The 26,745-nt window shown below is 46.0% G+C and overlaps 1 protein-coding gene and 1 long non-coding RNA gene across 4 annotated transcripts; one reads left to right on the top strand and one right to left on the bottom strand.

Annotated features, from left to right (window-relative positions):
* The first annotated feature begins 1,187 nt into the window (after window positions 1–1,187).
* On the top strand, window positions 1,188–5,344 carry LOC128322660 (uncharacterized). Of its 2 annotated transcripts, XM_053244355.1 has the most exons (5): window positions 1,188–1,314; window positions 2,043–2,071; window positions 3,274–3,755; window positions 3,852–4,068; window positions 5,035–5,344. In XM_053244355.1, the coding sequence occupies exons 3-5, from the start codon at window positions 3,618–3,620 to the stop codon at window positions 5,220–5,222; spliced, it is 543 nt and encodes a 180-aa protein (XP_053100330.1). In that variant the 5' UTR covers window positions 1,188–1,314; window positions 2,043–2,071; window positions 3,274–3,617; the 3' UTR covers window positions 5,223–5,344. The 2 variants fall into 2 exon arrangements, with proteins under 2 accessions (XP_053100330.1, XP_053100331.1); XM_053244356.1 differs by lacking the exons at window positions 1,188–1,314; window positions 2,043–2,071 and having other exon boundaries at window positions 3,103–3,755.
* Window positions 5,345–16,011: 10,667 nt separating this feature from the next.
* On the bottom strand, window positions 16,012–26,629 carry LOC128322662 (uncharacterized). Of its 2 annotated transcripts, XR_008305860.1 has the most exons (3): window positions 25,085–26,629; window positions 17,236–17,298; window positions 16,012–16,182 (listed from the first exon to the last, which is right to left on the bottom strand). It is a non-coding gene; the product is annotated as an uncharacterized LOC128322662 (long non-coding RNA). The 2 variants fall into 2 exon arrangements; XR_008305859.1 differs by having other exon boundaries at window positions 16,012–17,298.
* Between the last annotated feature and the right edge of the window lie 116 nt (window positions 26,630–26,745).

Raw genomic sequence — 26,745 nt, 5'->3', positions numbered from 1 at the left:
ACAACCTTCTGTTTCTCTCACTTATTCTTTGTGAGACACCATCATTTTTCTTGCTTCTCCTCTTTCTTTGTCCTTCTCATTTCCCCCTCCTTCCCTCTCTGTCACTTTCTATTCATTTGCCTCTTCCCTTCTGTTAGCAAATGCTGAAGGAAGGGGATGCTTGTGGATAGGGGTGGGCTGCAGCCACTGCTAGTGCAGGTTTATAATAAGCCTGCATGAGTCCTCTGTAACATCTGAGTCCTCTGTAACTCATGAAAGAGTGCAAAGGCAACAGCCACACCCATTGCATGTCCCCAGCATCTGGGATTCAGCCTGTGCCCCTGGAGGTTCTCTATAGCCATTCTGACTAATCGCCACAGAGGGGCCTCTCCTCCTCCATGAATGTTTCTAACCCCCTTTCAAACCCATCTAAGCCAGGGATCATCACCACACCTAGTTCCACAAGTTAATTGGCTTTCTTTTTTGTGTATTCTGAATGGAGACAGGCCTTAGTGCTAACTGTGATGTTGAGGGATTTCCTAGCTAAGGGACTTCAGCAAGTGATTAGGTGGAAAACATGTGGGGAGCAGGGAGGGCAGGACAGGGGTGACTCTCCCCTGGTGCTTTGACACTGAGCTGCACAACCAAGACACTGTTTGGATTCAAACCAGAACCAGCGTGGCCAGTAACTGATCTTGCGATCTCACAATCAGCCACAGAATTCTGCCGTCATGGTTCCCCTTGGAGACCTGCGAGGATTCTGCAGGAGGCTCACTTGGCAGCATTCTAGATAAGCTGCAGCATCTTTGATAAGTTGGCTGTCTTTGGCTGACCATTTATCATCAGCTTATCATCTCAGCTGTCAGGATGGGTGGCTGCTGGTCATGGGTGAACTGTAGGTAAGTCTCCGGCATGATGGGGAATCAAAATCTAATGGCTGCCTGGACTTGGTTTTTAAAGATGCCCTTCCATTGTTTTACATGCGATTGTGCTCCCTATGTGAACTTCAGTGGTCACAAGTTCACCACCAGTATTCACACCACACACCTTCTCCTTGAAATGCAGGTGGCCCTCGAAGATCACTTGCTGGGCTGATTTCCACTGTATTTCTTAAGCTTACAGGTCCTAGACCTGTGAAACTGTAGCACCCAGGAGCTACTGGCTGGCCCCTGTGGGCCCACTTGGGGTTTTTTTTTTGGGGGGGGGAATCCTGCCCACCTGTTGAAGCTGACTTCAAAAGCTGCCCCCCCCAAAAAACCCATGTTATTTCCAAGAACATGCCTAACCTTTTCTTCTTTCATGTTCCCATAGGTCTCACCCAGAGGCAGAACCAAAGTGAGTTGCTTTCCCCCCTCTTGACTCCTCTTAATGCTTTTGGCTCTGGTGTGGACAGCTAAAGGGATGGGGGTGGAGGGGGTGGGGGTTGTTCTGACATAGCCCAAACCCAGGTAAAAGTGTGCCATCAAGTTGGTGTCAACTCCTGGTGACCACAGAGTCCTATGGTTGCCTTTGGTAGAATACAGGAGGGGTTTACCATTGCCATCTCCCACGCAGTATGAGATGATGCCTTTCAGCATCTTCCTATATCACTGCTGCCCGATATAGGTGTTTCCCATATTCTGGGGAACATACAGGCAGGGATTCGAGTTGTCACAAATTTAAACCCTCTTATTCAAATTTTAAAAACCAAAACAGTATGTATGTTCTTTTAGCTGAAGTGTCCCCCTTGGGGCGGGGGCTTTTTAAAAAGCTGAAAATCTTCTCTGGAGAGGGATGGGAAAGCTGCCCTCATATCTATAAACTACGAGAGTGGGTCTGCCCCCCGCCCTGTCAACCAGTCAATCCCCAAGTGAAAAAAATTTGAGCAAAATGTAGTGAGTGACTTTCAACAGCAATTACTTTCACTGCTCCCAAGTATTGAATCATCCAAAATTAGCAGGGCCTTCTAGAAGGATTATGGGTGAGGGCATGCTTGGGATGGCACAGCACCCCCTAGGATTACTGGGGGGACGCCTCAATTTCCTGTGATTTGCTACTAAGAATGTTTCTCCTTATCTCTGCAGGGATGAAGATGAAGAGGGGGCACAGACTGGTAAGTGGTTGACGAGAGTGCATGCTTCTTCTCAGGGCTCCTCAACCCCCCAGGAAGTGTCTCCTTGGAGACCTGTTTCACTATGACAATGGAGAGAAATAGGCAGACGTCCATCTGATGGATGAATGGCAGGAGGGCAGGTTCATCCACCTCTATCCTTTGCTGCTGGCACTTGTTGCAGCCAAAAGTGTTGGAGGAGACCAGGGGGCTGGGCGAGTCACATCTGGATACCCTCCCTTCTAGGAGAAGATGGGGAAGGGGCTGTGGCAGCAGGCAGGCAGGTTTGGTAATTCTCCCTTGGAGGTGGTGCACTTCTGGAAAAGCCCTGCAAGAACCTTTTGCCCACACCCAGCCCCAAGACATCCTCTGGGCCTTGATCCCCCTGCCTTGGAGAAGAGGAAGCTAAAGAATGCTGGTGTCTTGTTTCCAAAGCATCTCTTTTTTTGACAATTACATTTGTCAAGATGGAAATGGAGGATCACCTGCAAACAAGGGCAACATTTCCTGGCCAATGAGTTCTGAGATCAGTCCAAAGAGACTCTCTCTTTCTCTGATCCCAGTTTTCTGCCCCTCGGAGCTGGGCCTGCATTCCTCAGATCATAGCTATGCTTCCTGCTTATGGCGTCCAGGCATATTTTCAAGCCCCACCCCTACCCCCACACATAGGTCAAAAGGCTGTAACTGAGGGTTGTTGCTTCAGCCAGAGAGCAAATGCATTGTTTAGTCCATGTGAACCATCAGCTCCCACTCTGCTCAAAGGAGAAGCCTCTTTCCTCACAGGTATGGGAGGGCCCATAGTCCAGTAGTGGAACAAGTGCTTTGCATGCACAAGGTCTTGGGTTGAGTCTTCTTCATCTTCTGTTAAAGGATTTTAGCTAGCTAGGAAAAGGCTTCTGCCCAAGAGCGGCTGTCAGCCAGAGTAGGGCAAAGTGAGCCAGGGGTATGACTTGGTAGAAGGCAGCTGCATTGGTATGTTCAGCAGATAGAGCCTGGCCATTGCACTCCCTTCTGAAGCGTAGTTGGTGAGGGCTGCCTTGCCAGTGCTATATTCCTCTTCATCCCTTGCTTGTTTCCTTGGGTGGACCACCTCACCCACAATCCCAGGCTGCACTGGGTCACCTAGGCAGAAAGGGGAGGCAATTTCTATCAGGGCTATGGGCCATCCTCATTTCCCGATTCCTGCTTTATTTCCTCTCTTTCAGGTCATCCCAGAAATCCGCTCCATGTCCTGGGGGACCCATGTTGCACCATGTTCTGGGGGACCCTCTGGGGGAAGAGCCCAGTGAGGCAAACTTGGTGCCAGGACCCCTTCCAGGACTTCATGTCCCCACTGACATTCTAGGGAAAGAGCTCAATGAGGAAACCTCAATACTAGGATCCCTTCCAGAACCTCGCGTCCCCACAGATATTCTGGAGGAAGAGCTCATTGAGGAAACATCGGTGCCAGGATCCCTTCCAGAACCTCACGTCCCCACTGATATTCTGGAGCAAGAGCTCAATGAGGAAATGTCAGTGCCAAGATCCCTTCTAGAACCTTGCATCACCAATGACATTCTTGGGGAAGAGCCCAATGAGGCAACCTTGGTGCCAGGACTCCTTCCAGGACTTCGTGAACCCACTGACATTCTGGGGAAAGAGCTCAATGAAGCAACATCAGTGCCAGGATCTCTTCCAGCTTCTCATGGTGAGCAGTGAGGGCAAGTGATGGTGGGTGAGGTAGTATGCCAGCATTTGCGTCTGACCACCTGTTGCTTCTTCTCTCTTGCATATGTTCCTGAAGGCCCTGCTGCATGTCTCCGCTCCCCTGGGTCTGGTTCATTATCATCTTCTGCCTCGCTGGAAGTTGGCTCCATCCCACCCTCCACCTCTTCCTTCTTTCCTCCTGCATCCCTCTTCCCCTCCTCCTCCTTCCCCACGTCCTCTAGAGCTGGAACTCAGAAATGTAAAAGAAACTCTGCAGAGTTTGATGGATTTGCAGTTCCATCAGCTGAATGACCGTAAGTCTCACAGAGGCAGCACCCCTTTTCCATCCTCATTGTTGTTTTCCAATCTAAAACACTTATAGTCTAAAAACAGAGATGTGCAAGCAATAGAGGAAGGAGAGGGAAGTTGAGGTGGGACAAGCGGGGGAACGATATGTATGTATTTAAACTGTACCTCCTTAGGACCAGGGAGACCCGGGTTTGAATTCTCATCCAGCCATGAACCTCGCTGGGTGACTTTGGGCCAGTCACTTATCCCGCAGTCTAACTTAACTTTTAGGGTAGTTAGGAGGGGAAATATAACCATGTATACCTCCCTGAGCTGCTTGAGGGAGAGCAGAATGTGAATATTAAATTCATGGATGCTAATAATATGAATGCTAATATCAGCCCTTTTGAGTTCAAGCTGGGCTGAAACAAGAAACCAAGGAGGATGACATACAATTGTGCTTATCATAATCCTCCTTATAGCATCGTCAATGTACATGGGCAAAAGTTCCCGGCCACCAGGAGCATACAGTCTAAAGTTTGGCTTTGGAGAGAGAAGTGAGGAAGAGGAGGAAAGCATAAGGGGCATTCAGTTCAAGCTGATGGAGCTGCCTCTGCTGAGGCATTAAGCCAAAAGCTGCGCAGATGAGGTGGGTTGCATTGGAAGGATAGGAGAGAGACATGGGCCCACATGAGTGCCGGTTCCAGACCCAAGGGTCAGCGAGGGAGAAGAAAAAGAGTAGTTTTAGAGAGCAGGAGACCTCCAGGTGGCTGAAGACAGAAGCTGGAGGAGCAAAAACCAACCTGACGGGGTGCAGGTTGGGGGAGGGGGGAGGATCAGTGCAGAGGGACAGGGTGGGGCATAGCCATGGAGGGTTTTCAAGGTAGAGATGGGAAGTCTGTGCTGGGCATGGAAAGGGACTAGAAGTCAGTGCAGGGACAGGTATTGTGGAGAACAGGCCCCTTGACCCTGTTTGTTTTCTTTCCTTCAAGGCCAAAGACACCTCCGCATCTGCCAGGGATGTTTGCAAAACCTCAAGGCACTGAGGGGAGAGCTCCGAAGACTGCAGAGCAGACTGACAAGGGTGGAAGCCACTATTGGGATCCTGGTTCCTCCAAGGGAGCTGGAAGTTGAGGAGGAAAAAGAGGAAGACAAAAACCAGACAGTGCTTCATCCATAGGTAGCAATAAAATGCTGCATATTTATTTTAAAAATATTAAACATTTGTTTTAATAGGATAGGATGTAGAGATAAAACAGCAACAGAGCATGCATATTTACTGCTTAAAAATAAAAAAGTTGATTTAAAAGAAAATTAAGTTGTCTTACTTTGAATATTCATTGGGCAGAGTTGGGTAAAAGTTTCTTTGGGTCAAACCCAGCCACAGAAAAGGCTCCATGGCCAGTCCTCTTGGGGCCAAGAGATGTTCTGAGAGGTTCAAGAGGTAGCTCAAGATAGACTGCTCCTTGCCAGGAGGCTTATACAGAGCTTGTCTGCCCCAATATGTATGGCTAGGAGTCCTGATTTTGGCCCTGAAGAGGGATCTGCCTCTTGTGGAAGAGGATGGAGTGGTGATGCAGAAGGGGAAGCTTGATATAGGGCAGGGCTGCACAACACCAGCCCTCCAGCTGCTGTTTGACTACAGTTCCCATCAACCCTGACTATTGGCTCGTGCAACTGTTGACTATGGGAGCTATAACCCAACAACAGCTGGAAGGCCCAAGTGGTGCAGCCCTGGGTTAGGTGAACCACTCAGGGCTGCTGGGTGGCAGGAATAATGGAAACGAGGCCTAGTGTTCCAAATGGGAAGGAGGCCAAACGTTATTCTCCAGCCCCCTTATTTTCCACCAAGAGCCAAAGCAGCGGCTGGAGGCTTGGATCCAGGCAAAGAGTCAAGCTGAGTGACTGATTTGGCCCTGGGGGAACAGCTACGAGGTGCCCCCCCCCATTTCCTTTGCAGGAAGAAAAGTCATTTCCTTTGCAGGAAGAAAAGGCTCTCTGTAGAGCATGACACTCCCAGTAGAGAACAAAAAAGGCAACATCCATATCTGCCTCCTCCCAGAGCCTTCCGGCCCTCCTGATCTTCCAAGGAAAGAACCAAAAAGAAGCAACCTCTGTATTAGGCCCTCTCCCAGGGCCTTCCATCCCTGCTGAGACTCAAAGGACCTAAAGAGGCAAACTCTGCATCGGGTCCCCATCCAGGACATCCCATCCCTGCTATGAGCAATCTCCCAAGTATGGGCAATCCACACTTGGGGGAAAGAACTCAAAGAGACAGGAGAGGACCTCTATATCATGGAAGCTCTGCACCAGACCTCCACCCAGGGCAATCCATCCCTGCTGATACTTCAGGGAAAGACAATGAAGAGGCACTCTACATAGCAGGCCCCCTCCCAAATGCAGGATCAGCAATGAGAATATACTTTTAGCCTCCAGGCCATTTTTCTGCAAGAGGAGAGAGAAGGAAAGCCTGAATTGGAACACTTGTCACTGCAGATGCTAGATTTGATATGACTATGAAATAAGACAGCAATGCAGGAAACGCTGCATTTGAGCCTATCTTAGCTACACAGCTCAGTGACCAAATGCCTGTCCTTGACCATCTCTAAGAGCCCTTAAAGATGGTCAAGGACAAAGACATGTTTGCTCTTGATGCTCATCGTGCATGCACTGGGAAGAGACTCATTAGAATCAATAGAAGGTGCCTTGTGAATGGGATACATTGGGCTTAGTACCTAGAAAAACACTTTAGCATAAGAGTGCTGTGTCCATGAATGCAGTAATGCAAAGAGTTGATGTTTCAGACAAATGGTGAGCCTGAATCAGACAGCTCTAGGAAACTACTTTGTTACTCTAACGATTCAGGAATATCATCCAATCTTCAACGTCAGGTTCATTTGAAAAGTGAAGAGAGAGTTTCTGTAATCCTGGCACCATTATTACATTTTATTAATATTATGCTAATTAACTCAACAGGCATACATTGATTTTCTTGAAAGGATTCCTAGCCCAGAATGACCAACATTTAATCTACTAATGGTTTTAACTTAAGAGAAATAAAAAGCTCAAGGAGATATGACTGTTTTGGATGATCCTTAGTAATAATTGAACTACTTTTATAGAATTTCCTTATTCTGCTGAACCAGGTAGCTGAATTCTGAAAGAACATTTAGCTAATAGTTTCTTTCTCTTCCCCCGCTCCTTCTTCTGATAGGGAATAGCTGGTTCATATCTTTATCAATATATGCCAGCCCAGGACCAACTCCAAAAGTAAATGGGATATTTGGCCCAGGGGTTGGGGAGCCAACAAATTAGCAGCTGAAAGTCCCTTGCTGTTGCCTTACAACTAATGCACATCCCTTTGCTTGGCTCAGCAAAATTGTGCCAAATCAGATCTTGACATGGCTATCACAAGCTACTACACACCTAACCATGACAGTGACTGGAACAAGGCAAGAAAGGATGCATCTTGTCAAGAGAAAGGCACATTGCCTGCATTCCTCCACAGGATGTCCCAGCACTCTCTGTGTAGGGACTGAAGTGTCCAGCTTTTTAAAAAGTGCTTGATTTGACTTAACTTCCAGTTAACAGAAGCTCTGCTCACAATCACAGCTACAATGAAGTAAGCTGACCCACTTCCATTGACTTTGGTAAAAGCAGTTCTGGAATGGCAGATTGCAGAAGCATTGTGGGTGGGTTGCCAAACTGCTGCTAGTGGGTGAAGATACAACACAGTAGTGGGTGAAGATACAGTGCAGTACAAGGAGATGAGGAGTGTTCACCTGTAAGCAAGACACTGGAAAGTATCTGCCCAGACTGTGTCCACCTGAAGAAGGAGGTCTGGAGATCATGATAGATTGGATATTGCCTAGCAAACAGAGATTTAATTCAGGCAAGACAGAAGTACTGGTGACCAGTAGAAGAAAACTGTGAACTGGCCAGCAACACATCTAAAAACTCTAACTTCTGTCTCTAACCACCCAGAGACAGAAATTTGAGGCAGTCTACAAATTTGAAAAAATAAGTAACTTCTGGAAACCCAGTGACAAACTGAAAACTGAGCAGCACAAATAACTTTAGGTATAATTTGCTGTGTATTATACAACTGGTATAAATATATGCTACAACTCTGATCTGTCATGGGCTCTGGGGCGGAGGTGGACGGGGGTTGGGTCAGCCCCCCCCCCATTGAGAATTCCCCATTGAATAACTGGGGATTACTCCCAGGTAAGTAGTTATAGGATTGCAGCTTTTGACCCCCTGGAAGAAGTCTTGCAGGTGCTCATATTATCAGGAGTGGTGGTGCTGCTTTCAAGAGTTAGGCTTCAATTTGGGACTCTAAAACTATGGCCACATTCACACATAACGCATGACCAGAGTTGGAGGGGGCTGCAGTTTCCTTACCATTACATCTGAACCCAGCCAATTCCAGTCGGCAATGCAACCTGAGGTCATGCTGATGAGACTCCAGTTTGAACCCTAGGTTTGGAGTGAGGTTTAGTTGCTCCAAACTGAGGGTCCAGGAACTTCCTTTTCATCAGAATGTGGCACTGGAGGCTGCATTTGGCTGAACTGGAGTTGAGGGATGAAGTTCCTATCTCTCCCTGTCTGATTGGCTGTGCAGGCTGTCCTTCTGTAAAGAAGGAAGCCTGCACAAACAGTTCCCCCACCTCTCTGCAGTCTTGCTGACTGCAGAAAGGATGCTCTCCTGAATGTCCAAATTCAGATGGGGGGGGCACAGAACCACAGTCCATTCACGTTGCTTGTAAAGTATCTGTATCTGTATCTCAAGGACCTCCTAGAAATCTGACATCTGGGACTTCTCTGGAAAACAAGTCCATGTACACAGTGTGCCAGCCTTCCTTGTCTACTGGGTCGCTATGTACCAAATGTTCTCTTAAATTCCTCATCCTTTTGTAAGTAATAAGGGGCTTCTCCTTGCAGGCAGGCATGCCCTGTAGAATTTGCCAATGCTGATTTTTTTTTTTAAGCTATACTCATGGAGTCAAAGGTCAAACTGCAAACCACAGATTTGGGTGTATATTTTGGATTTTTAACCCTAAGTAGTTCTTTCCTTTTATTGTCTTTCCTTGGATAACCTTTAGCCGCTAAGTTGATTTCCAACTTTTCTGCTTCCAACAGGAAATGGGAACTTTCAGAACAATTCCTGTAAAAACTGACCATAAGGCAAATTGTTTCTTATGTGTTTAGGATGTGAACTGTCATATTGAAAATATGTATTTCTATCTGTGGACTTCCTACCAATAGTGGTGTTTAGACTTCCTTCTTCTTTATATACAAGAACATCCAAATAGTTCATACATCTTAAAACACATTGCATCTCAAATATCAAACTGGTATCTCTGTTATTGAGCCAACTATTGAAATCTCTTAATTGGTCCACATTGCCATGTCATAAAACAAATACGTTATCTATATAGCCACCAAAGAATCAAAATGTTCAGATATGGATTCTGTGAGAAAATGTGTTTACTCTCAAAGTTATACATATTCTGGTGCCATGGTGGACCCCATAGCGATCCCTTTGGTTTGCAAATAGTATTTACCATTAAAAGAGAAATAGTTTTGAAATAACACAATCTCTGCCAAAGACATAATGAAATGAGTAAGTCGGTATATTTTGTCTGTTCTTTTCTAAAGTGTATTTTCAATGATTACAAATGCCTTGTTTTGAGGAATATTCGTACAAAAGATTTTATATCTAAAGTGACCAAAATGTCCTCTTCCTGTACATGAGTAATTGTGGATAATTTATTGATAAAAATCAGTCAAATCTCATATATATGAACTCATTATTGGTACAAAAGGTTTTAAGAAATCGTCCACTTATTGGGAGAGTGGTTCCAAAATAGAATTATTGGTGGATATTATAGGACGCCCTGGTGATGGAAACCCAGGTTTGTGAATCTTAAGTAAAAGGTTCTTGGATTATTCAAAAATTCATATTCACATATTGTGATATATCCCATCCCTAGACGTTTCTCAAGAATACTCTGATTTTAGACTGTATGGAAACTAACGGATCTTTGGCACATAATTCATATGTAGTTAAGTCAGCTAATTGGTGATACACCTCTTTTTCGTAATCTGATCTGTTAAGTATCACTATGGCTCCACCCTTGTCTGCTTCTTTTATAATTATATCAGTCTGTGGATAATTTATGAAATGCCATTCGTAAAGTCTTACTGATATTGTGCCATTGGTGTACAATCTCTTTCCAACAATTCTGATTGATTAATTGATTGATTGATTGATTGATTAAGTGCCGTCAAGTCAGTGTTGACTCCTAGTGACCACATAGATAGATTCTCTCCAGGATAATCTGTCTTCAACTTGGCCTTTAATGTCTCTCAGTAGTGCATTCATTGCTGTCATAATCAAATCCATCCACCTTGCTGCTGGTTGTCCTCTTCTTCTCTTTCCTTCAACTTTTCCAAGCATTATGGACTTCTCAAGGGAGCTGGATCTTCACATAATGTGTCCAAAGTATGACAGTTTGAGCCTGGTCATGTGTGCCTCAAAATTCTGTATTGATATGTTCTATGATCCATTTGTTTTCCTGGCTGTCCATGGTATCCACAAAAGTCTTCTCCAGCACCAAAGTTTTTTTAAAAAAGTGAATGCTTTTTCTATCTTGCTTCTTCAAAGTCCAGCTTTCGCATCCATAGAGTGCCACAGGGAATATCATGGTCCAAATGATTCTAATCTTTGTAGGTGTAGACACATCATGGCATCTAAATATCCTTTCCAAGGCCTTCATTGCAATCCTATCAAGTGCTAGTCTGCAGCATATTTCTTGACTGCTGGATCCTTTACTGTTGATGGTCGATCCCAATAGGCAGAAGCTATCCACCACTTCAATGTTTTCATTGTCAATTCTGAGACTGGTTGCTGTACCCGTTGTCATTAGTTTAGTCTACATTTAACTGTAGTCCCATTTTTTCACTGTGCTCCTTGACTTTCATTACCAGAGCTTGCAGATCATCCGCATTCTCAGCTATCAGAGTAGTGACATCAGCGTAGCACAGGTTATTGATGTTTCTTCCTCCAGCTTTAAATGCACACTCATCTTTTCAATCCAGCTTCTCTTAGTATATGTTCAACATATAAATTGAATAAAGAAGGAGAAAATAAAGAAGGAGAAAGTAGACAGCCTTGTCTTACTCCTTTGCCGATCTGGAACTAGACTGTTTCACCATGTTGTGTCTGGACTGTGGCTTCCTATCCTGTGTATAGGTTTCTCATGAGATGTTCTGGGACGCCCATTTTCCTAATGATATTCCAGAACTTGACATGGTCGATACAATTGAAGGTGTTTCTGTAGTCAATAAAGCACATATTGACTTATTTCTGGTATTGTTTGGCTTTCTCAATTATCCAGTGTGCATCAACAATGATGTCTCTTGTTCCTAGGCCTTTTCTGAAACCAGCCTGAACATCCAGCATTTCCCTTTCCACGTAAGGCTCTAATCTGCATTGGATGATCCTGAGCATGATTTTGCTAGCGTGTGAAATTAAGGATATTGTGTGATGATTTGCGCAATCTGTTCAGTCTCCTTCTTTGATAAGAGTATGTAGACTGACCTCTTCCAATGCATTGGCCACTGTGGTGTTCTCCAAATTTGCTGGCATAGTTTGGTTAGAGCCTTGTCTGATTCTTCTTCTGTTGTCTGCCATATTTCTATAGCTATTCCATCAGTTCCTGTAGCCTTCCAACTTGGTAATGACCGGAGTGCTGATCTAACTTCATCTTCCCGTACTAGAGGTTCTTGGAAGTAGGGAATCTTTCTAGAGTATCTTGGATGCTGACGTTCCTGCTGCACAGATTTTTAGTATACTCCTTCCGTCTCTGTTTGATCTTCTCTGAATCAGTTACTATGTGTCCTTTGGCATCCGTTAACATACCAATTCGAGGTACCAAGACTGCACTACAATCTCCATATTTGTTCTTGGCTAACTGCAACAATAAGGCTCTACACTATTTCATAACTGGAGTGGGCAGCTTCCTCTTGGTACTTAGCTAAACAATCACATATTGCAACAGGACCAACAAATGGAAGGACTTTTTCACACAACGCATAATCAACTTGTGGAATTCTATGCCAGAAGATGTGGTGACAGCCAACAACCTGGATGGCTTTAAGAGGAGATTGGATAACTTTGGATAGCAGGTCTTGTGGTAGCAAGCATGACTTTTCCCCTTAGCTAAGCAGGATCCACCTTGGTTGCATATGAATGGAAGACGAGAAGTGTAAGATATTTCCCTCAGGGGATGGAGCCACTCTGGGAAGAGCAGAAGGTTCCAAATTCCCTCCCTGGTTTCTCCAAGATAGGGCTGAGAGAGATTCCTGCCTGCAACCTTGGAGAAGCCACGGCCAGTCTGTGAGGACAATATTGAGCTACTGAGCTAGATAGACCAATGGTCTGACTCAGTTTGTTTGTTTGTTTGTTTGTTTGTTTATTTATTTATTTATTTATTTATTTAACATATTTCTATAATGCCCAAAACTTGCTTCTATGGGCGGTTTACAATTAAAATCATTTAAAACATTAAATCAATTAAAAATTAAAATCATTTAAAAGATTCAAAACATTTAAAACCTAGTATTAAAATTATTTAAAACTATAAATCTAATGAAAAGCCTGGGTGAATAAATGTGTCTTCAGTGCCTTTTTTAAAGTTGCCAAAGATGGGGAGGCTCTTATTTCAACATGGAGCGCATTCCAAAGACCAGGGGGTGCAACAGAGAAGGCCCGTTCCCGAGTAGCTGCCAGACGAATTGGCAACAGCTGCAGGTGAACCTCTCCAGATGATCTTAGCAGGCGATGGGGCTCCTGACGAAGAAGACATTCTCTTAAATACTAAGGGCCTAAGCTGTTCAGGGCTTTATAAGTAATGACCAACATCTTGTATTATTCCCGGAAACGTATTGGCAACCATTGCAATTCCTTCAACACAGGAGTAATATGGTCTCTCCTAGACGACCCAGAGACCAACCTGGCTGCCGCATTTTGAACCAACTGCCAGTTCTGGACTACATACAAAGGCAGCCCCACCTAGAGCGTATGACAGTAATCCAGCCTAGAGGTTACCAACAGATGTACCACTATTTTGAGGTCATTCATCTCAAGAAATGGACGCAGCTGGCGTATCAGCCAAAGCTGATAAAAAGCACCTCTGGCCACCACCTCAACCTGAGATACCAGGGAAAAGTTTGGATCCAGAAACACCCCCAGACTGTGCACCTGTTCCTTCTGGGGGAGTGTGACCCCATCCAGAACCAGCAGATCAAAATCATCTCCTGAGTTTTGACTCCGCACAATAAGTACCTCTGTCTTATCTGAAGTCAGCCTCAGTTTGTTATCCCTTATCCAGCCCATTACTGCCTCCAGGCAGGTGTTTAGGAAGGTTAGGCCTTCTCCTGATGATGTTGACATGGAGAAATAGATTTGGGTATCATCAGAATATTGATAACACCCTGCACCAAATCTCCCAATGATCTCTCCCAGCAGTTTCATGTAGATGTTAAACAACTTTGGAGACAATACGGAGCCCTGAGGGACATCATACGAAAGTTTCAGATTTGGAAGAACAATAGTCTCCAATAGAGGTGTGCATGGAACTGGCTGGCCCGGTTCGGTCCAGCACCCCCTCGAACCCACCCCCTGGTTCGGCTTGGTCCGGTGGGGGGGTGCGTTAAGCCTTTTGTAAAAAAAATTTAAAAAATAAAATATTATTATTATTTTTAAAAATTACCGAAGGCAGCAGGGGTGTGAGGTGGGGGTTCCCCCTCCCCCCACAGGCCTTAATAATCACCACCATGGCCAGTTCTATAGCCCTTTTCAGCCCATTCGGGCCTCCGTAGTGCAGCGTGCATGCGCATGCACATGTTAAGTCACCCAGGATTTCAAAAAGAGGCTGAGTTAAAATACCCACCCACCTCTACAAACCTATGAGGGGCCTTGGGCGAAACAGTCTGACCCTTGCCCTCATTGTCCCCTGAAGTGGCTCCCCCAAACAGGCTACCCCACTGGTGGCAGGCCTGTCGCCACAGGCAGTGTTCCTATAAAGCCTAAAGCTGAACAAGTGACCCAAGGAACTGCTGAGTCACTCAGGTGCTGGTCCCAATACTGCACAAACTCCCCACAGATGTTACCCAGAGGCAGAGGCGTATCTAGGGAAAATAGCGCCTAGGGCAAACACTGAAATTGCGCCCCCTGTCAAAGCATCTGACACCCATCTTTCAGATAACTTTACCATAATATCAGCTGAAAAATACAAGTCAAGCTCGTTAATCTTTTAATATTTCAAAAACTACAGGTGAAACACGGAAAATTAGAATATCGTGCAAAAGTGCATTAATTTCAGTAATGCAAATTAAAAGGTGAAACTGATATATGAGACAGACGCATTACATGCAAAGCAAGATAAGTCAAGCCTTAATTTGTTATAATTGTGATGATCATGGCGTACAGCTCATGAAAACCCCAAATCCACAATCTCAGAAAATTAGAATATTACATGGAACCAAGAAGACAAGGATTGAAGAATAGAACAATATCGGACCTCTGAAAAGTATAAGCATGCATATGTATTCAGTACTTGGTTTGGGCCCCTTTTGCAGCAATTACTGCCTCAATGCGGCGTGGCATGGATGCTATCAGCTTGTGGCACTGATGAGGTATTATGGAAGACCAGGATGCTTCATTAGCGGCCTTCAGCAATTCTGCATTGTTTGGTCTCATGTCTCTCATCCTTCTCTTGGCAATGCCCCATAGATTCTCTATGGGGTCAGGTCAGGCAAATTTGCTGGCCAATCAAGCACAGTACACTGTATACTTTTCAGAGGTCCGGTTTTCAGAATCTCTCTCAGCCCTATCTTGGTTCTATCTTGGAGAAGCCAGGGAGGGAACTTGAAATCTTCTGCTCTTCCCAGAGCAGCGCCATCCCCTGAGGGGAATATCTTAGAGTGCTCAAACATCAAGTCTCCCATTCATATGCAACCAGGGCAGATCCTGCTTAGCTAAGGGGACAAGTCATGCTCGCTACCACAAGACCAGCTCTCATCTGGCCACCAGATTCAAAGAACATCTAGCAGATTCTAAAGACATAAACAGGGAAAAGCCATGATCGATACATATGAAAAATAAACATAATGGAATAACAATGCCTCTCCCAAGTATGCATTTTAGAATCTGAGCATTGTACACTTAAAATAAAGATAAGGGAAGCATTATATTTGGATAAACTACGGCCTGAGGTCAACAGCAAAGAAGAAATGAAGGAAATCTTAAAATACATAGGCCATTAAAGGATGCAAGTAACATTTTTTGTTTTATATCCTCCCTCTCTCGGTTTTTTTCTCTCTCAGTGTCAGCGATAAACAGGCATAGCTGTGACTCTGAGTCATCAATCTTCCCCTCCTCTCTCCTCCCCTTTCTGTTGCTTATTAACCAGGTGTTTAATTAGATTGGGGAATGTTGTGGAAATAAGAGTGTGGATTTTAAACAGTGGGACATAGAACACTGAAGCTGATGTATATACATCGAAATGTTTGTTCTTTGTTGCAGTTCCCTTTTTGTGTTTTAACTTACACAGTAAAAACGGTCTGGAGAGAAGTATTATAGCAGATCTATCATGTGTCTTTTTTATAATCTTGTTTTTAAATTTTATTTTGAACCGCCTTGGGCTTTTCTTAATGAAAGGCAGGTTATAAATTTAACAATAAATAAATAAATTGTGTACTGCGTCACCATTATAGCAACTAATTTGAAAAATGACTACTATGGATGCATCTCTAGTTAACTATACTTGTTCTTAGCATTATCTTCAGATAGGTTTCACATATTTCAGTTAAAGCTATAACTTGTTTAAAGAAATCTTGATCTAATAATATTAGTTTTAATCGATTAATTGATTAACATTGTATAATAACCGAAACAGTCATTCTGAAGTAAAAAGTGTACTTTATTTGGGTTGGAGCAAACAACAACAACAACCTTGTGTGAGCAGAACACCACCCATGCAAGGGATCTTTCCTGTTCTCTTTCCCACTGCAGCCCCTCAAAAAGCCTTCTGAGAGTAGGGTGGATCTCCTGAAATGGGTGAGATGGAGGGCTGCAGGCAAAGAGGGAATCACAAAAATCAGGCACAAGCATAATTCCTTAGCAGATCTGAGCTAATGGAAAGTATTCTGCTCCTTCCCCTGTACCCCCTTTGATTGTCCCTTAACATTCCTAAGGATCCCTTAAGCCCCCAGGGAAGATTTTACAGAAAGGGCTTCCCCCCTCCCCATCCACTCCTGATTGGAGTATGCAAGTCCACATATTCGCTGGATTTAACCCGACCTCCCTGGGTTAAATCAGGGACCAGGACAGACAGGGAGGTGGTTCCCATGATCAATGGGAGCCACCTGGGGAGGGTTTGCAGGGAGAGCGGGCTTAGCCCGCTCTCCCCGCAGATAAGCAGCCAGTCTGCTCCGGGCGGCCTTAGCGGCCGCCCACACAACTGTGGGCTCCGTCACGGAGCCAGCGGGGGCTGGGGAAATCGGGGGCTGCACGGCCCCCAGGAGCTCCAGCATGCCCTGCGCAAGCATGCAGGGCATACTGGAGAGACCCCCAAGCCGGGAGGCTGCTTTTGAGCCTCCCGGTCGGGGGTCTACTCGTGAGTTGCCATAGCGTGGAGCCACACCACGGCAACAAACCATTGCAAAAACTGGGTTTGCAAAGCGCTCGCTCCGCAAACCCAGTTTAAGCACCAGACTACTTAAGCAGGTGAACCGCTTAAGAGCCACTGGGCTCACCTCCGCTAGCTCAATTTTCTACCTCAGCCTCAGGGCTTCCCCCACTCCAAAGAGAGGCTGCAAATTCTGGCTTAGCCAGGTTATGTCCAGTTGTAAACAAATCCTCTTTTTTCAGCAACTTTTGGGGAAAAGCTTTGGGGCTTCTGCTTTCTCAGAGGTGTTGATGGAGGTGCTGATGGCTATGCTAAGGAGGTTCTGATGGCTATGTGAATGGTCCATCTAATCCCTGGAATTAAAATGCCTTGAATCTGCTGCGAAGCAGTTTCACTCTTCAGATACCACAGAGGCATAGCCATAGAGCCATGTGTGAAAAACCTCATGGAGCACCTTTTTGGTGGGTTGTAGTGATGAAGAGCAGACAGGAATACCTTTTGCATGAGTCAGAATCCAAACCTACATTTTAGACAGTGTGGCAGCAAGCACATTTCTTCCTGTGTGAGAAAAAAGGGGGAAAGGTACATTGGTACTCACCGTGAAGGTGTCTTCTGGCTGGTGTAGAAGAGGTCACCCAAGCTTGGGATTACATCCCCCCCACATGCTCCAAAAGGCAGGAAGTAGTCATACTTGAAGATCCTTAACCCAGTGCATGTGGGCGGATCTCCTCAGTGCTTAAAACAGCTCAAGCTACGGAATGAAAACCACAGAACACAACAGAGAATATACAACAATATACAAACAATAATGCAGAGAAAGACAGAAAAACTGTCCCCCTACAACCAGATCATCAGCTCCAGCCTAACACAACCCGGGCGGGCCTTGGGTGACCTCTTCTACACCAGCCAGAAGACACCTTCACGGTGAGTACCAATGTACCTTTTCCGGCTGGTGTAGGAGGTCACCCAAGCTTGGGACATACCACAGCACCAACCACGGGAGGGAAAATACCCAAGCTGGAGCTATTGACCCAGAAGGACCTGTTGCAGGACCCTCCGACCAAATGCTGTTCTGGCAGCTTCATGTTCATCTAACTTGTAATGCCTTGAAAATGTAAAAGGCGACGACCAAGTAGCCGCCTTGCAAATCTCTTCATGGGACACCGGTGAAGATAACACAGTGGAAGTGGCTGCCGATGTAGTTGAGTGCGCCGTAATCTGACCAGGCACCGAAAGTTTCTGGGCTTCATACAACATCGTAATGCATGAATGAACCCATTGAGCAATAATGGCTGAAGAGACCTTGCATCCCATCTTAGAAGCCTTAAAGGCCACAAAGAGAGCATCTGACTTACGAAAAGCCTGCGTCCGGTTGCACTCCTTCTCTGCAGGGTGACGAGCATCCGGACAAAAAGAAGGTAATTAAATGACCGCCTCACGATTAAACTGAGACTTTACCTTAGGGATAAACGAAGGATCCGGGATAAGTCTCACAGAGTCCTTAGAGAAATTACACAAATTACTCTGAACTGACAGAGCCTGCGATTCAGAAACCCTCCTGGCTGATGTTACAGCTACTAAAAAGGCCACCTTCCAGGACAGCATCTGCAATGATACAGATCAAAGTGGTTCAAATGGCGGAAACTGCAGACCCCACAACACAATATGCAAATCCCATGACGGAAAACGATGGCAGACCAGAGGAGACAACAAAGCTGCCCCCCTCAAGAACTTGCGTAGAAGAGGGTGCCACGCCTGAACAAACGCTGATGAGGAAACAACATCTGGATCAAGCACGCCGCCTGGTGTTTAAGCGTGTTGGGTTTCAGACCAAGCGCAAGGCCATCCTGAAGAAAACCTAGTAATCCCCTCGACCTGCACTTGTCCAGCTGCAGGGAGAGCTTTGCTGTCCAGCGCAGAAAACTACGCCAAGTCAATTGGTAAATCTTGTTGGCTGAACACTTTCTAGATGCAAGGATGGTAAATCGGACCTTGACACAGCAGAACTGGATGGTCTGGCAAACTGAGTGGATGACCTACGGTCAAGTCGACGATCTCGGAAAACCAAGGCCCTCTGGGCCAAAAAGACGCAATCAATATCAGGGATGCCCGGAAACCCCGCAGCTTCCTGAGGCAACGGGAGAGCAGCGGCACTGGAGGAAATGCATTCAGCAGACACGGAGGCCATGGCACCGATAGCGTATCCGTCTCTTCTGCCCCCAACATCGGGAAACGTGAGTAAAACCTCTGAATCTTGGCATTCTGAGGATATGCAAACAAGTCTATCTGGGGACACCCCAGCTGCTCTGTCAGCCACCTAAATACTTGAGGGTGCAGGCCCCATTCTGCCGGCTGGATCTCCTGCCATCTTAGCCAATCTGCCCGAACATTGGAAATTCCGTTTACATGATGGTCCAGAAGGGATATTAAGTTGTTCTGTACACATTAAGATATTCCTTCCCTTCAACAAGGGCGTGAAGGCTCTTAGGGCCAGAAAGACTGCCCATAGCTCGAGCCAGTTTATGCTATGGAGCGACTCCTCCACCGACCAAAGCCCCTGGGCAGAACTGTTCCAACAGTGAGCCCCCCAGCCCGATAGACTGGTGTCCGTCGTGACCATCACTCTCTCGGGTTCTATGAACAGCTTGCCCTTGTCTAGGTTCCCCGGGCCGTCCAACGAATCGACTCGCGAAGAGATACCTAGAGAGGAATGTTCTTGTCACGTTTGAGGGCAATCCTGTGCTGGTAAGGGAGGAAACCCCACTGTAACTGGCATAGATGAAAACCTCGCCCAAGGCACCGAGTCCATAGCCGCCACCATGAGACCCAACAAACTTGCTAGATTGAGAAGGCTGGCCCACAGTCTCGAAGCAATCACACGAGCCAGTGACGATAAGACCTCCATCCGATCCTGTGGCAGAAACAGTTTGCCTACTGAGGTGTACATTACCATGCCCAAATGACAAAGGCTCTGTGTGGGCATCAGGTGACTCTTGCCCACATTTATCAGAAACCCATGCGCACGTAACACAGACATTGTTCTGGACAGAGCCAACTGAACTGCCCCTTCTTGAGCAAGTTGTCGAGGTAACAATACAGGTGGACCCCCTCAGTGCATAAAGTGGCCACTAGCAGACTAGAACCTTCATAAAAAACTCAGGTAGCTGATGAGAGACCAAAAGGAAGGGCTCTGTACTGATAATGCCTCCCCATGTAGCAGAAGTGGAGTATATGTCGACTGCGTGGATGAATGGGGATGTGTAAATAGGCCTCCTGGAGATCTATTGAAGCCATGTAGTCCCCCATCTGCAATGCCTCTGAGATGGTACAAAGGGTTTCCATCCTGAACCTCCTTTTTATCACAAAACGGTTGACTGGGCGTAGGTTGAGAACTGCCCTGGCCGATCCGTCATTTTCTGGCACCGTAAAAATCACAGAATAGATGCCCTTGCCTCTCTGAAGAGGTGGGACCTCCTCTATGGCCCCTATAGCCACCAAATACTGAATGGCCATGGACAACCCCTTGTGCTTTTCCGGTTTCCCAGATCTAGGGGTAAGGAGGAATCTGTTTCCTGGGGGGCTGGCCAGCTCCACTTCGTACCCGTGTAGGCTAATGGAAAGAACCCACCTGTCGATGGATTCTTTCCAAACAGGCCAAATGGCAGACCCCCACTTTGCCTGAGTGGGAGTCAGGACTGCTGCTTGGGGGCCCTGCTGCTGGTTTCCGAAAGACTGATGGTTCTGCTGAGTGAACCCTTGCCTGCCTTGGCCTCTGGATCTGTTCCACTGCGATCGAAAAGGCCTAAAAGGCTCCCTCTGACAAACTGAGGTCTAAACGCCCTGAAGGTTTGCATCGGTCTATGATTAAAACTCTTGTCCTTCTTCCTAGGAGCTGATGGCAGAGCCCTGCGGTTATCCTTAGTTTCAATGAGGACCTCTTTCAGGGCCTCATTCCCAATTAGCTTTCCCCCCAGCATAGGGAACAGCAGCTAATTTAGCCCTAGACGTATTATCAACTTCCAAAATTTCAGCCATATGTTGCGTCTTGCCAGGACACCTGCACTGACCGCACGTGCCGAGAACTGAACACTGTCCAGAGTAGCATCCGCTGAAAAAGCAGCCGCCCTCTGCAGACGAAGTAGCTTACGCCACATCTTAGATTGATTAGTGGGAGGGTCATTGGGTAACTCGCCAATCCACAAGACCGATGCTCTAGACACCAAGGACACAGTGGTGTCAGCTCTGATGGCCACTGCTCAAGCCTCGTGGGCCCTGCGCAGTGCAGATTCTGCTTTTCTGTTTTCTGGCTCCTTAGAAGAGGAGTCCCCATCCTTGGGTACCACTGTGCTACTAAGTAGGGCCCCGAAGTGAGCAACCGTAAGTGGCACCTTCAGCAAGTCCAGAGTCTCCTCCTCAAAGTTGTACAATTTGCTAGCCAATGTCAACATACGCTTTAGGAGTCGCAATAGCTGCCCATTCCTCCTTGATGGTCTTAGTAAAGCCCTCAGGTATCACTGATTTAATCTGCAGTACCTTAGCCTCAGGCAGCACCAAGGAGCCCTTGGACATAGGAGAGATCTGTTCCTCTGTAACTGGCTACAGATCAAGCGCAGCAATAGCCTGGTTAATTAGTGGCTGAAAATCCACCATAAGAGAGAGCCTCTGACTGTGTAAGTTTGCAGCAGAGTCCTCAATCATCTCCCCCTCTTCCGAGGAGGAGGGCCCCTTGTCTGGGTTGCCCAGCAATGTCTCTGACCCACTGACCCTGGGTCGCAATAAATCTGGGGAGTCCTCTCCTGACTTGTCTGAAGACCTCCCCCTACCCAAGGGCACAGAGTCCTGGCGTATAGGCACCCTGGGCTGCTTAGCGGGCACCGTCTCCTCCTGAGAGTCTGAGGGCGACACATGGATCACAGCCTGCCTTGCAGGCTTCCGCGCTTTAAGCGCCGCTGCCAGTGAGACCTGAATGGCCTCCTGAATCCAGCCCTTTACAGTGGCAGCATCAGGGGGAACCCCCACATTCCCTGTAGGAGTAGGCCCTGAGGGAGGGGCCACATAGGGGGCATTTGCACTCACCTCCTCCCCCCCGAGCAAGTCCCGATCTTACCGGGGGGAGCTGTTCATGGCCTTCTGGGTGCTCCGACGCCCCATCCACGGGCTCAGCACCGCCTGCCTCATCATCCTGCACGTCTTCCCCGTCTGATTCCGACAGGCTCTGGGGCGGCCACTCCTGCTGACGTTCCTTTCAGCGTGGCCCCAATACTCGCTGAGGCAGTCCTCCTCCTGCACGCCCAACTGCTAGAGAAAGGAGTTGGGGGGGGGGGCGAGGCCAAACATCACAGGCTTACCTTGCTCGCGCTGCCGGGCGAAAGCTCTCTCACCAACGGGGCCTCCTTGTAGGGAAGCCTCCGATTCTGGTGCCGCCACTTGTGTCCTGCTACGGTGGATTGCTGGTGGCATGAATTGCACCCAGTCTCCTCACCGGTATCTGGCCACCAACGGGGCCTCCTTGTCAGGAAGCCTCCGATTCTGGTGCCGCCACCTGCGTCCTGCTTCGGTGGATTGCTGGTGGCATTGATTGCGCCCAGTCTCCTCACCGGTATCTGGCCACCAACGGGGCCTCCTTGTAGAGAAGCCTCCGATTCTGGTGCCGCCACCTGCGTCCTGCTTCGGTGGATTGCTGGTGGCATGAATTGCACCCAGTCTCCTCACCGGTATCTGGCAACAGAGAGGACCGCTGTGGCCTACAGGCACCAGCAAGGTCATCTGATACATCTGCCATTTTCCTTACAGGATTTGCGCAGTCCCGAGTTTTTGGCGGGAACAGGCGCTGATGGGCAGATCTCTCCCTAATAGCCCGGAGTCCGAAGGTCTTTTTAGCGGACATCGGCCAAAAGGTCGGCAAGAGGTGAGGAGAGGTAACGAATAACAGAAAGGACAGTAGAAGAACAGATATGAATTTTCTTTTTTTCCTTTTTTTTTAAATTTAAAATTATTATTATTTTCTTTTTTCTTTAGTAACTAGAGAGAACTAATAGTAGTAGAATACCAGGTGAAAAATAGATTGGAAATAGTCAAAAACAATAGGAATATAATCAGAAGAAAAGAAGAGGCCTAGTTAACTAGGCCAAAGCCAGCGAGCTGTAATGCGAGCCTTCTGGAGCAAAGGCAGGAAGTAGAACTGAGGAGATCCGCCCACATGCACTGGGTTAAGGATCTTCAAGTATGACTACTTCCTGCCTTTTGGAGCATGTGGGGGGGATGTAATCCCAAGCTTGGGTGACCTCCTACACCAGCCGAGAAAGCCATGATGGTCCTTGCTGTCTGTGTTCTTGTGCTGAAAGTAATATATATATTTAAAAATCTGCTGCCTCTTTAGTCAATCAAAAACATTTTAATCAAGGAACTTTTCTACTCAATTAAATACTTTGAAATGGATTAATCTAACCAATTAATTGATTCAGCACTGCAGCTCTAATTTCAACAAGGCAAATGGCAATGTGCAACTCAAGCTCCCAGAAAGATTAGGATGGGCTGCACCAAATAATTAATTTTCACAACTGTTCTCTGCTTGTTCTCAAACATACATTGCCCACTTATCACTTAGCGGATATTCACAAGTGGTGCTATGAACATGTTGTATTCTACGGTATATCCTCTGTAATTTCATTAAGATTGAAAGCAGGAAGCCAGTTTTAAAATAAGGGTGCATTTTAGCAAATGTAAAACTTATTTACATTTGAATTTCAGATGCAGGAGATACAAACAAAGATCACTTGTGACCATTGTTTTAATCTGCCATTTGCTTTTCCTTTCAATCTTGGGATTTCAAAAGGTGTTTGCTTGTGTTTTTCAAAATATAACAAACTCCAGGCTTTCCCAGTGTGGCTAGTGCAGAGAGCGGTTGTTATGTGGCACTCTCTCCTTCTAGAGTGCAACTACTTACTTCATTATATTTACTCATTAGGAGGAGAGGACAAGGACTGGAAATCAGCAGCAACCCTTGCATTACTCACAGCCTGCAACCTGCTGCTAAAACTATGGGATGGGAGTGAACGGCAGTAATTTTGTGTGCTTATGCTACACAGTAAAGGGAGGAGCTGACTGCACAGGTGGCAATTTTGTGGTAAAGAAATAGAGGCAGAGGGGATAATTTGATAGCATGAGCCCGAAGGGAGAGCAGTTATGCTGTGGCAGTGATAACTAGGTAATTGCTGGTAACGACAGTCAAGGAAATATGCAGGGCAAGGCTACACTACTGCAAAATGGACTCTGGATGCAATGGAATTTTGCAGACTATAGTACTCCAGAGTAGAGGGTTGTACATAGGATACTACAAGGAAATCTCTGTAGACATCTGGAAGCCAGCTTGCTAAAGGAAAAGGTTTTACAAATACTATTGATCAGAGATGCATCAGGCAGAAATTCATCAGGGACAGGACATCCATAGGAAGTGATTATTGAAACTGCATCTGTTAAATGTCTGCCTGAATGCTCTCTCCAGCCCTGTGTTCAACTGAAAGACCAAAGCAAAGTGTTGGTGCATGGAGCCTTATTTCTAAAGCCATCATCATATACCAGACTGTACAAAGTCTTTGCAGCTTATATAGAGCACCTAGAGCACCTAGAGCTCTTATGAGGCAAGGCTACAACACCTGGGGCTATTTAGTTTAGAAAAAAGATGACTGCCGGGAGACATGATAGAGGCCTATAAAATCATGCATGGAGTGGAGAAAGTGGATAGAGAGAAATTCGTCTCCCTCTGACATAACACTAGAACCAGGGGTCATCCCATGAAATAGATTGCCAGGAAATCTAGGACCAACAAATGGAAGTACTTTTTCACACAACGCATAATCAACTTGTGGGATTTTCTGCCACAAGACGTAGTGACAGCCAACAACCTGGATGGCTTTAAGAGGGGTTTAGATAACTTCATGGAGCAAAGGTCTACCATTGGCTACTAGTCAGAGGGCTATAGGCCACCTCCAGGCTCAAAGGCAGGATGCCTCTGAGTACCAGTTGCAAGGGAGTAACAGCAGGAGAGATGGCACACCCTCAACTCCTGCCTGTAGGCTCCCAGTGGCATCTGGTGGGCCACTGTGCGAAACAGGATGCTGGACTAGATGGGCCTTAGGCCTGATCCAGCAGGGCTGTTCTTATGTTCTTATATAGCAGGGATGTTAAGATGGGCACCTTAACTTGCAATTTCCATTCTTTTTAGAGCATGAATGAAAATGTAAAGCATCTTAACTTTCATCTTAAACCGAAGGTTTTTGGATTACTGAATTTCCAGGCATTTTAAAAAGGGAAATCTGCTCAGACACTATGAGGAAGAGCTTACCCAAACCACAAGGTAGAACTTCCTGATGCTGAACATCAAAAACTTTGTAAAACCTTCAACTATGATATAGTCACATTCCAACCCCGCATCTGAAAAAACTACAATTAAATGAAATTAGTGGAAATGAAATCATGAGCCCACCTCATGATTATTCAGCAGTGAATGACACAAGAAGAAGCAGGTAATTTATGTTCACTTTAAATTTGTATTTGATTTTTTCTTTTTCTTAAACACACACACACACACCATTAAAAATAACAAATGCTTTAACAACCATGTCCAAAACTACAGATTCTCTTCCCAGACATTTCCCATAAAGCTCACAGTTCTCATGCTTAATTTAATTTTCTTGAGAATAGTGTTATCAGCAAAAAAAAAAGTGTAGGCCTTAAGCCAATCTGAAATTGCTGCTGCCAGTCTGTGAAGACAATACTGAGCTAGATAGATCAATGGTCTGACTCAGTACATGGCAGCTTCCTACGTTCCTAAATTGCACCTTTTTACCATATATAGTGACTCGTATTCTGCTTTATGAGTCCCTTAGAGAACAAACGCCCCCCAATTCTTGAAACCCCAACTCTTTTAAAGGGATGGAAACCTATAGGAGCCCTTATATCTGCTTATTTTTTTCTCCATCCTTCCCTCAGGACACCCAGCCCTTGAGCACAGCCCTCCCTCCAACTTTCCAGGGCCTGTTCTCTGGCTACAGTAGAGTGCCAAGGAGCTGATATGAGCACTTCTTGCCTCGGCTCCTCTTCCTCTTTAATAAAGTTTGGCAGGTTTTAATGATACTTATTAGTGTCTGTCTCTTTTCCTTCTGTTTAGAGATTTTTTAAAAGTTATTATGTACACAAGTGACATAGCCTCTGAGCACAGAAGATTTCTTCCCTTTAAGCCTCAGGCCTCCACTTAATGGTTAATGGCTGATAGGATCATATCTTACTCAAAGTAGTCTCATTGAAATTAAAAGGATATTAGGCATTCCTTAGCATGTTCTTTTAATTTCAGTAAGATAACTTTGAGTAATGTTCCTCATTATATCAGCCACTCTCTCTTTCTTGCTGTGTGCTCTACCAAGTAGGAGAGGATGGATTATTGGCATTTTTGTTTTGAATATACTAACAGATCTTATGCCCTATGGGATGCTTTGACTTGTGTCAGATTCTCTGAGAACAATCTGTGTACTGGGTGGGGTGCTGGTGGGTTTGCCTCACAGGATTTTTACATTGTTTTCCACTCACGTTTTTTTAAAAGGACCTTCCTATTATTCTCCCCTCCCCCAAGACCATTTTCCAGGGATTGTTTAACTGTTCCCTCATTATATGGAAGCAAGTCCCACTGACTTTAATGGAGTTTACTTCCTTCTAGGTGTGCACATAGAATTGCAGGTTCAGTTATCAAAATGCTGCTGGAAAAGGCATGTGTAGAGGATCGATTATTGGCACTGTGAGCCCAGCATCCTCACAGTGCTCAGCTACATGCTTCCAGAAAATTCAAAGGAGTGCAGCAAGGAAATCCCAGAAACCATTCCTACCCAGTGCCAACACACAATTATTGTGGTATAGACTGCCCTTGAACATGGAGGTTCTGCATGAGAGCCAAACTGCATATAAATATGGAGGTTTCCTTTCTAAAGTATGGCCACGTAAAGCTTCCATATT

This window comes from Hemicordylus capensis, chromosome 4, assembly GCF_027244095.1.
Source record: "Hemicordylus capensis ecotype Gifberg chromosome 4, rHemCap1.1.pri, whole genome shotgun sequence".
NCBI lineage: Eukaryota > Metazoa > Chordata > Lepidosauria > Squamata > Cordylidae > Hemicordylus > Hemicordylus capensis.
This window is presented reverse-complemented; position numbering and strand designations above follow the sequence as displayed.